The sequence below is a fragment of the Lipotes vexillifer genome, unplaced genomic scaffold (genome assembly GCF_000442215.2).
Source record: "Lipotes vexillifer unplaced genomic scaffold, Lipotes_vexillifer_v1.1 scaffold458, whole genome shotgun sequence".
Classification (NCBI taxonomy): Eukaryota; Metazoa; Chordata; class Mammalia; order Artiodactyla; family Lipotidae; genus Lipotes; species Lipotes vexillifer.
Window position 1 is genome coordinate 1,115,424 of NW_006783957.1, and position 17,618 is coordinate 1,133,041.

Here is a 17,618-nt window from a genome sequence, read left to right on the forward strand (position 1 = left end):
TAACTACTGAATGCCCGGCATTCATTGTCTGTTGCTCACAGATCATTATTATCCAACTGAGTAGCACAGTCACTTGCTTACCATTTAAAATATTGATCCAGGGAGGTGTTCTACTTTGTAATTCAGATGTTTTTAGCTAATTTTAGTCCTTTGCCTAATGGAAAATAGGTAACTGAACAATCCTCTAGTTTCCCCTATAATGATGCTTCAGAAACAATACCCTTTACCTTCATTCAACAAATAGCCTTGTCAATATTCTTCACCTACCCTACATCTTTTTTGCCCACTAGCTCTTCTCTCCCAGCCTGGGCCAGTAGTAAAAACTGGTGAGAATGGAATACAATTCCAGTATTGCTCCTGGGGGTAAGTGAGGTGTCACAGAAGAAGGTGACACTTAACACTAGGGTATATACAGGATCAGGTCAACTGACGGATGTTCAATGAAGCCAACGGAATTATTCCTTGGGTCTCCCCATTGTCTGATTTTCCTTAGCTCGGCAGATTAGCATCCAGCCAAGAAAGCAAGGTCAAAGGTTTGATCCTCAAGGGAAGCCATTAGCTTCTTCCTGTAGCTGATGCAGCCTCCCCCATACCAAACCCCAGAGATACCAGATTCAAAAGCCACTTAAAGCACGCACTGTCTAGCATCACCTATGCACAGCAAAGAAAACACATTTTAATAAATCATCCAGGCAGAGGTATAAGGTCACAGCAAAGAAGAGTATATCTGGGAAGTGATAAGTAGCTTTAACTCAAGAAAAGCAGCTCTCAGAGAGGTAATGCTAATACTCTTGTTTTTTGGAAGGATGCTTGTGAGGCAGGGTTATAACTCAAAGTATTAATTTGTATATTTTCTGGTTATTTTTCTCCTTCTTTGCTTGCTCATTGGTACCCCGCGGGTATTTTTTCCTTGGGCACTGGCAGGCTTCCCAAGTGGTGGGGAACTCAGACACCCTGAGTGGGGAAGGACGGCGCCAAGGGGACACCCTGCTTCCATCAGAAAAACTGAGACAGCCCCTGTAGCCTTCTAAGCCCTGAACTCTATTGTCAGCCTTACCCTTGAATTTGATGTTTCCAAAAAGCTCTTTACAATCACCCTCTTGATTCAATTAGTCTTTAACCATAAGGGGCTTAATTAAGTGGAAAGGTAAAGTTAGAATCCTTTGCCAAACTGAAGAGACTCATGACATCTTCACCTAAGTGTGTGTTATGAAAGATTATTCTACAACAGGGAGCTGATGCCCACTTGATATTCCTACTATGTATAAATACATTTGCAAGAATTCATGCTTTGTTTTGACTCTAGCTATCAGTACCTTTAGTGGCAATGTTAAATGAAATCAGCTATTTCAAAGCCATCATCCATTACATACAATAATGTAAAGAGGAAGTTCGAATCAGAATCATTTTTGGAGAAAATTTCTGTGTCTGTTGCAATCAAAGAAATGGCACATGTCTCAGAGAAAAATGCTCAGAGGATAATGACTTCAGGTTTAGACTGTAGTCATTATAAAACATTTCAGAATTGGAAGAAGACAGTTTTCCAGGAGATTAGCAGGCTGTTTTTATTTACAATGGGTCTTACAGAGATTTAAAGCAGGAGTTCTCAACCTCAGCTAGATATTACAACCTCCAGGGAGCTGAAAAATAAGTGCTAATAACTCACTGTCTCTGGGGATGGGCTCTGGTGATTCCAATACACAACTGAGATCAAGAATCATGGTCTGAAAAAGTGTTTTTCAACTGCTTTGGTTTACATAATAAAAATAAGGCTTGGAGCTCTATTTTTAGGGATGTAGTGGTGGTGGTGTGTTCAAGGTGAGGAAGGAGGGTGAGGGTAGGTATGTAGGTCTCATTTTTCAACGATGATATGCTATAGGTTATCACTGCAGACCAATTCTGAATAATTAGGAAAATCAACATATAACAATGGTAATTTGGTTGATGAAACCACAATATTATGACTTCAACCTACTGTGCATTCAAATAAAACCTAAAAATTATCTGCCAGATGCTGGAACAGCCCTGTTCTGGGGGTTCCAGCAGCAAACAAGGAAGCTACTCCCCCTGCTCCCCTGGAGTTCATATTCTAGCAGAACGATGCAACACCTCCCTGTAGCTGTCATTACATTCATACGATGTTAGGCATTGCCAGGACTTTCAAAAGAAGCATAAAAAGAGAAAACAGAGAAAGATGTTTTTCTTGTTCCTAAAGAGCTACTGGCTTGGCCGAAGAGACGATACTGCTGCATCCATTAGCATTATGCATTCATATGTGTCTTGTGCACAATACTCCTTATGTGCTAAATTTGGGAAAATACATTGATAAACATGAAAGAGTTCAAATAGAGCACAAAATTAAAGAAAGAGTTCTCAGGGAAGCTTTGTAAAAGGGGTGGAACTAGAATTTATCTTGGAGGATGGGTAAGGAGTAGATAGAAAGGAGGTGATGAAAGAGCAAATGTGGGGAGTGGGGGATAGAATAGCTCAAGTGGAAAGAGAAGGGTAAGAGCAGGGACAGTGGGGAGAGAGCCCAACTGGAAGGACAGCTGTGAACTTAGGAACAGTAAGTATTGAGGTTGGGACTTCCCTGGTGGCACAGTGGTTAAGAATCCACCCGCCAATGCAGGGGACATGGCTTCAAGCCCTGGTCGGGGAAGATCCCACATGCCGCGGAGCAACTAAGCCCGTGTTCCACAACTACTGAGCCTGTGCTCTAGAGCTCGTGAGCCACAACTACTGAGCCCATGTGCCACAACTACTGAAGCCCGTGCACTTAGAGCCCATGCTCTGCAACAAGAGAAGCCACCGCAGGGAGAAGCCTGCACACCACAAACAAAGAGTAGCCCCCGCTCGCCGCAACTAGAGAAAGCCTGCGTGCAGCAATGAAGACCCAATGCAGCCAAAAATAAATAAATAAATTTATAAAAAATAATAAAATAAAAAGTAAGTATTGAGGTTGGATAGAGACAGTGAGAGTAAAATTATTTAAGGTCTGAAAAATGTAGGTAGTGCAGGGATCTAAACATCTCCTCTGACTCAGAAAGTAATGACTGGGCTGTGATGCACAGAGACATCTCCAGAATCTGTATGTGCTCAGCTTCTAAGCCCAACTGTGGGTTAAATACTGATCACGCTCTTGAAACATTTGAATCAGTGGTAAAAACTGAATTTAACTAAAGCCCAGATACAGCTAAAATACATGTTTGATTAACTCAGCCCTCCACCTTAGCAGACTGATAGAAGAAATGGGGTATTTTGTTGGAGGTATGTATTATCTACTTCATTCAATTCTAATATTTTAACACACAATGTCTAGCATAAACAAGAAATCACAAGACATGTAACGAAGCAGGAAAATGTGGCCAAAAATGAAGAGAAAGGATAGTTAATACAGGCAAATCCACAAATAACCCAGATACTAGAATAAGCAGACAAGGACTTGATCTGTGACATAAATGTTAAATATCAAGTGGAGAAATGGACAACATGCATGATTAAAAAATGAACAAATTCAGCAGAGAAATGGAAACTGTAAGAAAGAACCAAATGGGAATTCTAGAACTGGAAAATACAATGTCAGAAATAATGAATTTATGTGATGGGCTTTACAGAAGATTGACCCGGAACAGAGCCCTGAAGCAGAGTGGAGGAGAAAAAGCCAAAGGAAAAGAAAGAGGAAGAAAACTAGGAAAGTTTTCTCTTAGGAACGAAGATGTATGAACATTTCAAATGCTTCTCAGAGGTTGGAGCAAGATCAGAAGAGAGACACGCCCATACTAGGAAGCATGGAGACTCTTGCAGGGGCCTTAATACAAACTGTTTTACTGAAAAATAAAATCAGGTGGCAGAGTTCACTTTGTATCATGCATATCATGGAAACACCGAATATTCCTTTATTGGAGGATTTTACGAAGGTCAGGGTGGCAGCAGTGATTTGGGGGTGGGAGCTCAGAAAGGGTGAGAGGGACAAAGTGACCCAGGTAGGATGCCATGGGCGTGCCCTGGACTTGCCGTACTGCAGGCTGAAATTGTAAGGTGAAATACACATGAAGAGTAAGGAACTCAAGCAACTCCCCACAGAAGTGTCAACAAGATATCCTGATGGATTTACTGTCTAAGGATAAAGAAAAGAAGGAAAAAAACCCGAAGTGTCTATCCATTTCTGTCACTGGAAAAATAGAGGCAAATAAAAAACTAGGGTTTGGGTTAGTATCTGAGGAGTAAAGGGGAGGATGATCTGAAAGTTCAACCTTTTGAGTTTCAGGTAGAGTGACAGAGCACAGGTGTCTCGTATTGGGCTGTGGAGGTGGGAGGCCTGTCTTGGGTAGAACTTCTAAATTGTTTCCTCAGCATGGCACACATAGAAAACGCTAATACCTGTACTGTGTCCTGGGGTCAGAGCTGTGCCCTGCTGGGGGCTACAGATCCAGGCGCTTGCTCCCCAGACCTTCCTGAGGGCTGAGGGCATCAAAGTTGCAGCACATCTGTGACCCATTCGTGGTACACAGTGTGGGGAACTCTGGTCTAAGGAAGCAAGTTGAGGCCTTGTTTCCTGCAGTAGCCCCAGTGGTCCCTCCATAACTATTTGCTGGTGAGTGAGGCCTGTGGCTCTTCTCTCACACACACCCTCTATTCTCACTTTTTAAGAGTAATAACGTTGCTAAATAGACATTTCTCCCAAGAAGACATACAGATGGCCAACAGGCACATGAAAAGATGCTCAACAGGCACATGAAAAGATGCTCAACATCACTAATTATTAGAGAAATGCAAATCAAAACTACAAGGTATCCCCTCACACCAGTCAGGAAGGCTATTATCAAAAACTCTACAAATAATAAATGCTGGAGAGGGAGCAGAGAAAAGGGAACCCTCCTACACTGTTGGTGGGAATGTAAACTGGTGCAGCCACTATGGAAAACGGTATGGAGGGTCCTCAAAAAACTGAAAATAGAGCTACCATGACCCTGCAATCCCACTCCTAGTGGGCATATACCCCTCAAAAGATGAAAACTCTAATTTGAAAAGACATGCACCCCAATGTTCATAATGGCACTATTTACAATAGCCAGGACACGGAAGCAACCTAAGTGTCCACAGACAGATAAATGGATAAATAAGATGTGGTACATATATACAATGGAATATTACTCAGCCATAAAAAAGAATGAAATAACACCATTTGCAGCAACATGGATGGAACTAGAGATGATCATACTAAGTGAAGTCAATCAGAGAAAGACAAATATTATATGATATCACCATATGTGGAGTCTAAAAAATAACAGAAATAAATTTATTTCCAAAACAGAAACAGACTCACAGACATAGAAAAAAAGTTACGGTTACCAAAGGGGAACGTGGGGGAGGGATAAATCAGTAGTATGGGATTAATTCATACACACTACTATATATAAAATAGATAAACAACAAGGTCCCACTGTATAGCACAGGGAACTATATTCAATATCTTATACTAACCTATAATGGAAAAGCATCTGAAAAAAAAAATATAACAATCACTTTGCTGTACACCTGAAACTAATGCAACATTGTAAATGAACTATACTTCAATTAAAAACATAGATAAGTACCCGTCCCCCCCCTAAAAAAAAGAAAAGAAAAAGAGTAACAAGGTCACTTAGAGCGGACCTGACCCTCACACAAACACTAGTCGGTATTAGTCCGTGGAGTTCATATTCAGTTAAAAAGTTTAACATCACTTTCTATTTCATAGCTATGACATTCCTCTCTGATGAGTAAATTAAAGTGTTCAAGCCTGCAAGTGAGGACCATGGGAATTTCTTATCCTTTGATCTACCTTGCACATTGAACACCCTCTAATGTTGATGCTGGAATATTAGTAACTCCTAATGAAAAGCAACACGTTGTACATTACCATACACCTGCACCATTCTGGTTTGTACTCTCTCGAGTTCAACTGCCTACATTAAATAGTAAGGATGATAAAATCTGGGATTCAAAGGATATTACGTGCTTTAGGAAACAAGCCGCTTGTCTCTTATCATTCCACTCCAAAGCCAGTATTTTACCTGACATTGTTCAAAGATGTTATCATACACAAAACTGAATAGGGAATTCCATTTTAAATTTGATAAAACAGGTTTGCTCAGAGACAGTACATTTTCATGAGCTTTCTTGGTTATAAGAGAAGAAATGTCTAAATTTCAACTAAGTGTCTTGAAAGAACTTTTGGGACATTTAGAGGAGGAGCTGTTGGGAACTGCCTGATTCTTTGCCTCTCTTCTCCTCTTTGACCTCAGTCTGGCAGGATGAACAGATGGGCTTTCTCTTCTCAAAGCATCTCAAGAAGCTTGCTTCTTCTCAAGGAGCAAAATCTGCTTTTGTGCCATCTCACAGACCAGCATCCTAGCTCTTGGCCTCAGCTGCCCAGATGCTAGGGGAGCTGCCCTGCCAATCTTCCATCACCTCCTGGGTCCCCGGCCTCTTCTGGGGCTTGCTGTGTCCTTCGTCCTGGGATGGCTGCCTCACCTCTCTACAGTGTCTGCCTTATCTTTGTCTCACTGCCTTATGTGTCCTCCAGGTCAGATCCACTGGACCATTCAATTGATGGCACCAGCTTCTACACCCTTTTTTTTTTTTTGTAGCGGAACCCCCAGTTACATCTACCCTTGCCTGCTCTGCAATTCCTCAAGATCCAGCATAATAAATACAATCAAACATAAGGCAGAATGGCTAAAAATGTATTCATTTTAAAACATTTAAACTACTTTCTAATCCATTATTTTTAGTATTAGAAAGTAAAAATAATTTATTTCAACATGATTAAATGTTTTTCCCCCCTTTTGGCAAGGGGAAGAACTAGCAGTTAACATAGAGAAGGAATATAACTTAAAAACATTATTCTGGGGCTTCCCTGGTGGCGCAGTGGTTGAGGGTCTGCCTGCCGATGCAGGGGACGCAGGTTCGTGCCCCGGTCCGGGAAGATCCCACATGCCGCGGCGTGGCTGGGCCCGTGAGCCATGGCCGCTGAACCTGCGCGTCCGGAGCCTGTGCTCCGCAACAGGAGAGGCCACAACAGTGAGAGGCCCGCGTACCACAAAAACAAACAGACAAAAAAAAACACATTATTCTGCTAAAATCCTCTTTTTTGTTTTCGATTCTCAAGAGTGGGGGTATTTGGGAGAGCCATTTCATTTCTTATGCATTCTCTTCTCTAAAGCTTTTCTTCTGAAACTGTTTGACCAGGCATTAAAATAAATACCGAAACGGTCCAAATAAAGTTAGGTGTTTTTCTCCCTCTTTTCTTACAGTGGAGGTTCTGAAATCTGCATCAACTGGAAATTTCAGTTGACTCAGTTTTGCCTTTTCCCCACATTGAGTATTTCCAAGGGGCCAATCATGAAGTCTTGTTTAATAAAATCATTATTGGCCCTTCAATTTATTTACAACTTCCCCTTCCAAGGAATTCTTATCTGCCAGACCCAGCCGCCAAAATTCCCCAACAGGTGTCTGAAGTTCATTAACAAAGAACCCACGTCTTTGCTGGAAAGGAGGGCAGCATTCATGAGATTAGGTTCTTGGGTTTGGGAGATGAGAGCTCTAACACAGGCACCAAATCTGAAGATACCAAGTTCTGGCCAAAGCACACAGCTCTCCAGCTGCCTAGAATTTGGCTCGTGAAATCAAGTTATTAAAGCGAGTCAGCAAAGAATGCTCTGAAAAATCACCTTGTCTGGGAAACTGGGCTTCTTTTAAAAATACTAATTGAAATTACATGTGTTTTAATTAAAACAACATCTGCCAGGGTCTGAAGAAACATGTTTTGAAATGCAGAGAAGGTATGTCTCTAAAAATGTCCTCAAACCTACTTAATAAAGTAAAGCTCATACATTCCCAGGAATAAAAATATTACTTTGCCTCCCAGGTTGCACTGAGGTTTCCAGAACCTCAAGTCTTTCCCTGGGCACAGGTAGGATTCCCCAGGGTCAGGAAAACAGATAAAGGAAGTGCCCATGTGTGATGAGTGACCTGTGAAAAGTCTGCCCTCCAGAATGGGGTGCCCACATCCCAGCGGGTTCTGCTACACGGAAGCCACTGGCATGAGATGAGAATGTAATAAAACATACACACGTGTATATTTTAACTGATGGTAGTGCCATACGTTTTAAGAGCCCTAGGAGACACTGTGAATGCAGTGATATTCTGAATACTCAGAGGATGATGACCAGGATATCATTTCATTCTTAGGCCAAAGAATTGAGACAAACGTTGGGAAATGATCTCCTGAGTAACATCTGGAATGCTGCTTCACGGAGACTGAGACACAGCTTAGGTGTCTGTTTATTCCCCAAGAGAACATGCTCTCATGATTTGAGAACTGGGTAAAATAGACCCCAAAGTCTGGATGAAGATCAGGGCTGCCAGGTGTAGAATTCCATGGATACACATCTCAAAATTTCAGCTGTGAGATGACTAAACAAAAGAGAATGTTTACAAAGCTACACACATTTAGGACAGTATGGATACAGTGAAGGTTCCCCCCGTTTTCCCCCTCCAGCTCTGCAAAGGAAAACACATTTCTCACCAAGTAAAGATCTGGCACAGGGGCAGGGGCTGGCAGGGGAGTGGTGGTTAACATTCCATCAACATTACCTTCTCCTTTATTCCGTCTTTATTTTCACTTAAATACAGGACTTTTTAATGTAATCCTTTAAATATAAGCAACCACTGTCTATAAAGAATCATTAGAGTGGTCAGCTAAAATCTTTTATTTGAATATTTAAAATAGATTGTGGCAAGAAAAAAGGCTAGGAAGGGAATGTCCCTTGTGTCAGCCCCACTGCCCCCTCCTCCCCAGAATGAATGAAAGGGACGATCTGAAAACCTTGAGAGAAGGAGCAATGGGCTTGTTGCTTAAATCAAAATTAACTCCCGGGCAAGAAACTGCCCTTCTTTTGTTCATGATTTCATAAGTGTGGAAAAGTGTGAGACATGCACTGCTAGGTGCCCCTGGAGATTTGGGGCTCCCTTCTCTTCTGTCTCTTTTGGGGGACAGCTGTGCTTAGGAGCCAGCAGGCTCCCCTGGGAAACGGCCCTCCCTGATGCCAGAGTGTCCGGATTCTGTCTCGTGCTCTCTTTGAGGCTGGATTGGGTTGCGAGGGTGTTGCCTGGATAGAAGAAAGCTCAGAGAGTTGACAACGTGAAAAGAAGGTCAGCCCAATGTGAAGAATGGGTCATATCATATGAATGTATGGAGGCAGCATTCTACAATTCCAAACGTGGTGACCTGGCCTCCAGATGATAACAGAGTCCAGGGAAAGGGTCACACAGGGCAGAGAGGACATGGCTAAAGGAATGAGATGAGCTGGGGAAGGAAGGGCCAGGTTCACAAAGCAGTGGAAGGTCCTTCTCTTCAGTCCGGGGAGGGGAGTGAGGCAGCCGGGAGGATGCTTCCAGCGCCCCAGCCCTGGCTCGCCTGCTGGAAAATGTGGCATGTAGCCACCACCCAGGGAAGTGGAGGGAGGGTGCCCTGTGAGCTCTGCCAATGCCACCCGCAGGGGTGCAGTGGCTCTGCCAATCTCTGATAGCTATCTGGGCATAGGCAGAAAGTGTTACTAATTCCTGCCCAATCCCAAACCTCTTCCAAAGTGGCAGCAGAATGAGTTTGACTAGAGTCCAGGATTTCAGGCAGCATCCGAGCTCTCTTTCTTTCCTCTCTTCCCTGGATGCTGTGGAAAGAGGCTGAAACAGACCTCCCCTCTACCCCTCCTTCTCTTTTTGTGGGATTCCCCAAACCTCCTCTAGATCTGTTCTCCAGAATAAAAAACCCGTGTTATTCTCCCATCAGAGAATTAGTTCAGCAAATATGTACTGAGCATAGCAAAGGGCTAGGCATGGTAGGACATACAAATAAATATGGAACCTGATTCCTGCTTCTTATTTCATTGGGGGGAAATGCAATGCATACACACAAAAAAAGACAACACAAAAATAAAATTAAATAATGGAAATCCAAGATAAATTAAAAGATTTTTTATCAAGTAGGTATTACCCACCTCCTTTCTGTGTTCAAGGAGCAGTGCTCATCAGGAAGGCCACCTAGAGCTGGGCTCTGAGTGATGGCTGGGGGGGTGAGTAAATGCACAGAGATGAAAGACCATGCCAGGGAGGGACACAGTTTGGGTACGGGTTTGTGAGTGGGGATGATGGTACAAAAACCGGTCTGGCTGAATACTTCATCAGAAAGAGTGGTTAGGGATGAGAGGCCATTTGGTAACACCACCCAGTACTTCTCCTGTCCAGTGTTCCTAGGTGTTTGAAGTTTTTTATTTTGTTAGTTTTGTTTGTTTGCTTGTTGGCAGAGAGGATAGGGAATCCAGAAAAGAAATACCTGCCATCTTCATCAGGAACTGTCAATGTGCTGAAATGGATGGCATCTTGGTAAACTTATTAGAACAATACAGTGTTGTTTGTTCTTTTCTCTGAAGCTAATTATTACCATTAAAAAAAAACCTCTTGGGCTTCCTTGGTGGCGCAGTGGTTGAGAGTCTGCCTGCCGATGCAGGGGACACGGGTTCGTGCCCCCGTCTGGGAAGATCCCACATGCCGTGGAGCGGCTGGGCCCGTGAGCCATGGCCGCTGAGCCTGCGCGTCTGGAGCCTGTGCTCCGCAACGGGAGAGGCCACAACAGTGAGAGGCCCGCGTACCACAAAAAAAAAACCTCTTTCTGAATGACGAAATAACACGTTATGCAGAAGGATAATTAACATTTTTGGAAGCCTGCAAAGAAATGGATGGATGTGCATTCACCTGGACCACTGCACGACGTCATTTGGAAGAACACAAAGATCTACCTGTAGCCTACTTATCACCTGATGGCAGAGACATACACAGAACCATGGAAATAGCCCAAGTGGAAAGACAAGGAGAGGCAGAGTATGTGACACTACTTTAGTGCTACTATCTTAAAAAAAATTTTTTTTTGAACAAATCAAAGAGGAAATCAAAAAATATCTTGAGATAAATGAAAACAAAAGCACAACGATCCAAAACCTATGGGATGCAGCAAAAGCAGTTCTAAGAGGGAAGTTCATAGCAATACAATCTTACCTCAGGAAACAAGAAAAATCACAAATAAACAACCTAACCTTACACCTAAAGCGGTTTCACGGTTTCACAGGTGAATTCTATCAAACATTTAGAGAAGAGCTAACACCTATCCTTCTGAAACTATTCCAAAAAATTGCAGAGGAAGGAATACTCCCAAACTCATTCTATGAGGCCACCATCACCCTGATACCAAAACCAGACAAAGATACCACAAAGAAAGAAAATTACAGGCCAATATCACTGATGAACATAGATGCAAAAACCTTCAACAAAATACTAGCAATCCAAATCCAACAGTCCATTTGTTGATGGACTAGATATGAGAGTAAAGAATCAAAGGGGACAGCAAGGTGCTTATCCTGGACCACTGCAGGGACAGGTTGCCATGCGGAAGCCTGCAGAAAGATTGGTTTTGGAGGAAAAGACAAGGAACTCAGGTCTGGAGGTGTTTTACTTGAGATGCCTGTCAGATATCTGGTGCAGGTGGTGGACAGACTATTGGATACAGAGATGTGAGATTCATACCAGAGGTATCTATCTGGGAGTTTTCAGAATATAAATGATCTTTAGCACCAGGAAACCATACGAGGTCACCAAAGCTTTGATTGAGAGTTGATAGAAAAGTCCAACTTTAATTTTGTCTTTGTTCTTGGTTCAAAGTCGTTGCAGCTTTTTTTTCAATATATAAAGTTCTGTAGAGCACCTTCTTATAAAGAACCACTACTTTGATACAATATTTAAAGCAAAAGAGTTAGCAAAGGTCACATTTCCTTTCTCCTAGATAGAATAGAAGAGTGTTTTTTGGTTCAATTCTGCTTTTCTTACTCAAGAAAAAAGTTATTGACTCCATAAAGCTGAGATATTTTCACTCCTATTTTTAAACGTTTGGTTCCCTTTCCTGTCTGGTGACATTTGATAGTAAAGGCTTAATTTAACATGGGCAATATGGACTTCCAAATGTTCCTGCCTCAGAGACAGTTCTAGATAACTGGCTTCTCGGAAAGAAGAGATGCCTTGAAGCTAGAAAACCAATCAATAGTTCCCTATTTTGTTATATTTTAATCCACCAAAAGAAATAAAACACCCAAATGCACAACACCTAGTAGTTCATACCCAAGCAGTAGACTGATTAGCTATTGATTTTCCCTGCATTTTGTAGAGGAGCCCTAGCATTTGATTACAAGTCCCAGCTCTGTCCTGTCTAAAACACCTATGCAAGGAAAAGGAAAGTGGATATGGAGAGGGCTAATAGTGTAGTTTAAATATGTAACATCCACCACCACCATTTAAATTAAATTCAAACTAAGTATAATTATAAAATTGTGAGTTTATGTCATGCCTTATGATGTACTGCAAGCATAACAAATAATTGCATTTATTAGACGCAGATTTGAAATCTGGTCCCTGTGAATAAATAAATGGCTTGGAGACCTGCAAATACTTTGGTATTTATTGGAGGATATGATGGGTATTGTGAAACGGCAGGAGAAAAGTGGCTGGCTCCCAGGTCATGAAGGGCTTGGTACGCCACGTTCAGGAATTTGGATAGTGGAGGTAGACCGTTGTATCTATGCATAATTTGTATGAGACTTGGACCCACGCCTGGTACTCCAACTGCCCCAGGAATGGAATCTTCCCCCTTTGCCCGCTCTCACCTGCTTTTCCCAAATCCCCCAGAAGCTATATAACCAGAACCTTTGCCACAATGGGTGGTCCAGCTCCCTGCTGCCTGACCTCTGCTGATACCTGCTACCTGTGGGCAAGCTTCATGCTGCACTGATCAACCACCCCACCAGAGTCATATCTTCGACCCCAGGAGGACAGTGGTATCTGCGGAGGCTGTGCCTCTCCCCGGGCAGGTCCCTGTGGTTCATCACTCTCCCAGCGTCAATCGACCTTGGGCTGGGTGGGCATCCTCCCAGTTACAGAGGGAGGAACCAGAAGGTCTCTCCAGCCTGGGCTCCCACCAGTCACTCTGCACCAGGCACACCAGGCCCTGCAAAGGCCTTGAACCCAACCACCTGCTTCCAGATCCCCTTCTGGGAGGCTGTCTGCAGAGGCTGCTCCTTCAGTTAGGTGCTCTTCCCCCCAGAGAGCCACAGGGCCCTGTTTCACCTCCCTCAAGCTTCTGCTCAAATGTTACCTTCCCAACATCTCCTATTTTGACTTTGACCTCTCATTTAAAATCACAACCCCTTACGCTAAGTGAAAGAAGCCAGACACAGAAGCTCACGTCTTGTGTGATTCCATTTATAGGAAATATCCAGAATAGGAAAATCCATAGAAAGCAGACTGGTGGCTGCCGGAGCTGGGAGGAAGGGGAATTGGGGGATGACCACTTAATGGGTACAGGGCTTTCCTTAGGGGGATGGAAATATTTTGGACCTTGACATAGGTACTGGTTGTACAACGTCGCCAAAATGCTAAATGGTACATTTTAAAGTGGTTAATTTTATGTTATGTAAATTTCACTTCACTGAAAAAAAATCGCAACCTCACCAATTACATTGTGCCTGACCCAGCTCCATTTTCCCCCATAGAAAGTTTCTACCACACCGTGGGATTCATGTGTGTATTTTGTTGGCTGTACATCTCCCCTCTTCAGAATGTAAACTCCACCAGGGCAAGGCTTCCTGGCTGCTTTGATATCATCTCTGGGCCTAGAACAGGTCTGGAACAAAGTAGGTCATGGACAAAAATTTGTTGAATAGGTGAATGTATGCCTCTTTAATGCTTCATTAATAAAAGAGCCTCCCTATTTCTTGAGCACCAAACTAAAGGGAGATGATTCTTTAAAAATAGGATTAAAGAGCCAGTATAGTCTAATCCAAAGTAAATTTTAACATAGAGAGAGGAAGAAAAATGGCCTGTATCCCATTAGAATTCCAGTTCACAACGTGGAAAGCAAACAAACAGCCTGACAAGGATTTTGAGGATCAGGACGATGGTATCCAGTGCTGAGCACTGCGGTCATTTTTAATTTGCAAAGATTAGAAATGTCAACAAACATCGCATTCTCCTCTAAATTCTAAAAGATAAATTAGCGCACTGATTTCCGCTAGAAGGAGAGCTGGAAAAGCAAGGCCTCTAACACATGCTCTGTTTCTGTACACGTATATACATCCTGCACATGGATTCAACCACAGGAAGTACAGGGTACTTCAATTTTAGAAAAATGCAGACACTGTGAATCGGAGGGAACATACCAATGAGCTCCTTATTCCTGACGTCCAAGGCCATGTTCCGGAGTGCCGTGGCCACTGCACACACCACTCGGTCATTGTCTATCCGCAGCAGCTCCACAAGGATGGGCAGGCCTTTCTCTTTCCGGACAGCAGCTCGGATATATACCGACCACTGCAAATGAGGGGAAGCAAAGACATTAGGAGCTGGGGTGGAACCCCTACAAGCCAACAGCACGTGTGGGTTTTCACACTGCCGTCTACAGGTGCCAAAAAGGTTGGATGATCAAGACCTCATTGTAGAATGGGTTGAGTGTGTTAGACATGTATTTAAACATTTTAACTTTATTTTTGTCTCCAACATAGGATAAAGGTTTCAACTTTAATCAGTTAACCACTCTTCATTGCGCTGGTGCCAGCTTTCTCAGCCCCTGAGTTAGGAAGCCATTTGTGTGGTGTCTATACTTGGTACTTTAAGATATGGAGGTCTGGGACAGGAAGGGCTGGCTATTGACATCAAGAGGAATAAAAAAAAAAATCCTGGGAATAGTAGAAAACGATAAAAGGTAGAGTACAGGTGACTTTTTAAAAAGAGACTTGAATTTGGAGGTGGGGCAGAGAGATAAGTTACAGAAAGTACTGTCAATTAAGTTGTTTGCTGAATAATTAGGAGGAAGTAAGTCAGAAAATGGTAGGGGGTGAGGAGAGGTAAATATGACATCGAAGATAGAGGGTGAAAATTGTAAAATTTAAAAAATCGAAATATATAATATCATACCTAGGGCCATAATTCAATGTCTAATTTATAAAGTAAGCATACAATTTGTTTTGGGTTGGCAGTCGTTGGCCTTAGTGGAACACATCTAAGGCTCTTTAGAGAAATGTACTTGCAGTATCAGAACCATAAAGTATTCAGATTCATTTAACGGAATACAGGTAGGCTCAGGTTTTCCAGACATTTGCATATGTACACTTTATACTCCTGTACAGTGTTCCAGAGAAGAGCATGCACCATAAAAATCAACCAATATAAGGGTTTACTCTGTTGCAATTTCAGTTATGATCTAAGAGAATTAAATTCATAACAGGAGGTTCTGGATTCTGTGGCAGAGTCCTCCTGGGGACCAGCAAAGGTGGACAAATCGCCCACCCCTCCCCACCAGGTCCCTCCACCCCCTTTCCCCTTTGGGGCAGGCACCCCAGAGCTGGCTCTCACCTGTGGCAGGCAGGGAGCCCCCTCTGGTAGTGAACGTAGGGCATATGCCATGCCTGCCACATCCTCAGCCCAGCCCTGCATGAAATATGAGATTAAAAAAACACACAACTTCATCCCGTCCTACGATAGAGAAGTCACATTCACATAGTTTCTTATCACCATCAACTCAGACCGAGTGCTTTTCTCCTGCCCCTACTCTGTGCCTCAAGCTCTATGAAGCCTGAGGAGGTGGGGACGCTCATGGAACTCACTAGAGCATCTCTTGATTGCAATTAACTATTTCATAGTCCCAACCTCAGGGAGCAAAGAAATGGATGGTCAAAAAGTCTTAGACATGGAAAAAGCTTCAGGTATGGCAGCTGCTTATTGAAATTTGGCTGTGAGGATGGGATATCCCTTCCAAGGGAAGGTGTTTCATGAAGACACTTCAAAACCTCTGTCATGTCCACAGGAAATGTCATTTGCAATTTGACGTATGCTGAGACATGATTTTCATCTACTTCTTCCCCTGCTTGTGAACTTGGTCTCCAGGGCCCAGAAAAGACTAGACACCTGGGCTTCTGTGGCCCATTCATTGTTGAGTTCTTCCTTAAGACTAAGGGGGGAAGCTAACGGAAAAGAAACTAATGGAAGAAAATGGAAATCAGAGTGGGGGGGGGTCAACATTTCCATATTGTAAGGTGAACATCAACAATATATTTGAACACTGGGGAGATATTCTGGGCCTTTTGAGAGACCAGACGGGATGTTTTGGGAACTCAGGCAGGCTGAAGCATGGGACCAAAGATGACCTCTTTCCCAGAGCCACCTCTTCCCAGAACTCGGGTGCTGGCTTATGCATTAGTGATCTCTTCTAATCCCCCAAACTCCTGGGAGAGTGACATTACTGTTCTTGTTTTATAGATGAGAAAATCTAGACACAAAGATTTTAAACAACCTTCCCACAGGTGTCACCTGTGCCCTTGGCCCCCAGTCTTCTTCCTCTATCTGCTCTGTGATGCTGACAATACTCTCTCCTCTGCCATTATCTCATTCTCTCTTGCCTACACCTCTGGGCTTGGTTTCCCAGAAACTGCCTTCCCCTCCCCTCCATCCTTCCAAACATTGAGAGGGGAGAACGTGACTATATCTGAAACGAACCAAGAAAGGTAGGCTATAGCTTAACTTTTTCCTCCTTAGAAGTCTAGCTATTATATCCCTCCATGTTGGATGGAAAGATGATTTGGTGTTTGGAAAATAATGAGAGTCCTTCAGCTTTGCTGAAGACTGATTTGAGAGTAACCAAAAATGGCTATGCATGGCCAAAACTGTGTATGAGTTGTAGATACATCTTTTTGGTATGAGAAAATGGTCAACAGTGATAGGTTCTAAGTGAAAAGGGAAAATCAGACAATGGATTTGATCTTATGTTATCAATATACAGAAAATAACCTTTAGTTTGAAACTTTTAGTTGTGTGTGTATTTGTGTGTGTATGGAAAATCCCCAGTATTAGCTCAGTATATGACAATTCAGAATGAATTATTTACATTTCATTCAAAAGATGATGCAAGTTTCCAAAGTTTGCTTAACATGCAAGGATAGTGATGCTTTTTAAGTAGCACATGAGCAGTCTTGGAATAGGTCATGTATAACCCACATGTGAACCTATGTGTACCCCAACAAGGAGTAAAGACAGCACAGAGGTGGAAAGAGAGAAAGACATGATACAGTACTGGGGAGATGAGGAATATTTCCCAAGTGCACTCAACACAGAAGTGCGAGGCTCATACAGAGTTTTTCCAAAAGAGAAGTGAGTTACCTTGGACAGCACTGCAGCCCCTGGGGTCAGCGACATGTATGAGTTGCCAAGAGCTTTGTAATTGAAACAAAAGAAGTATCACTGGCATGAAAACAGATGAACAAGAGAGATAAGTGGACCTTAACTCATTGTGGTTGAGGTGGAAATCTTTGGACAGAACCTGACTTTTTGCAAACAGAAAGAGAGCATCATGCACTGAGCCCACCAGTGACAAGGGAAGGGACAAAGCCGGTAGATCAGGATGGCTTTAAGAAGAATGGTCCATGAGCTGAAGAGAGGATCCTTGATGATTCAAAAGGAGGAGAGGGGAGGGGGGAGGAGGG

At 42.9% G+C, this 17,618-nt stretch overlaps 1 protein-coding gene across 3 annotated transcripts in view; it reads right to left on the reverse strand.

Moving 5' to 3' along the window:
* Positions 1–17,618, reverse strand: part of CTNND2 (catenin delta 2) — a 950,773-nt gene that overhangs the window by 91,660 nt on the left and 841,495 nt on the right. For all 3 annotated transcript variants that reach the window (XM_007456448.1, XM_007456447.1, XM_007456446.1), the window contains one exon: positions 14,304–14,454. In XM_007456448.1, the coding sequence (XP_007456510.1) occupies positions 14,304–14,454 (151 nt within the window). The remainder of the gene's footprint in view (positions 1–14,303; positions 14,455–17,618) is intronic.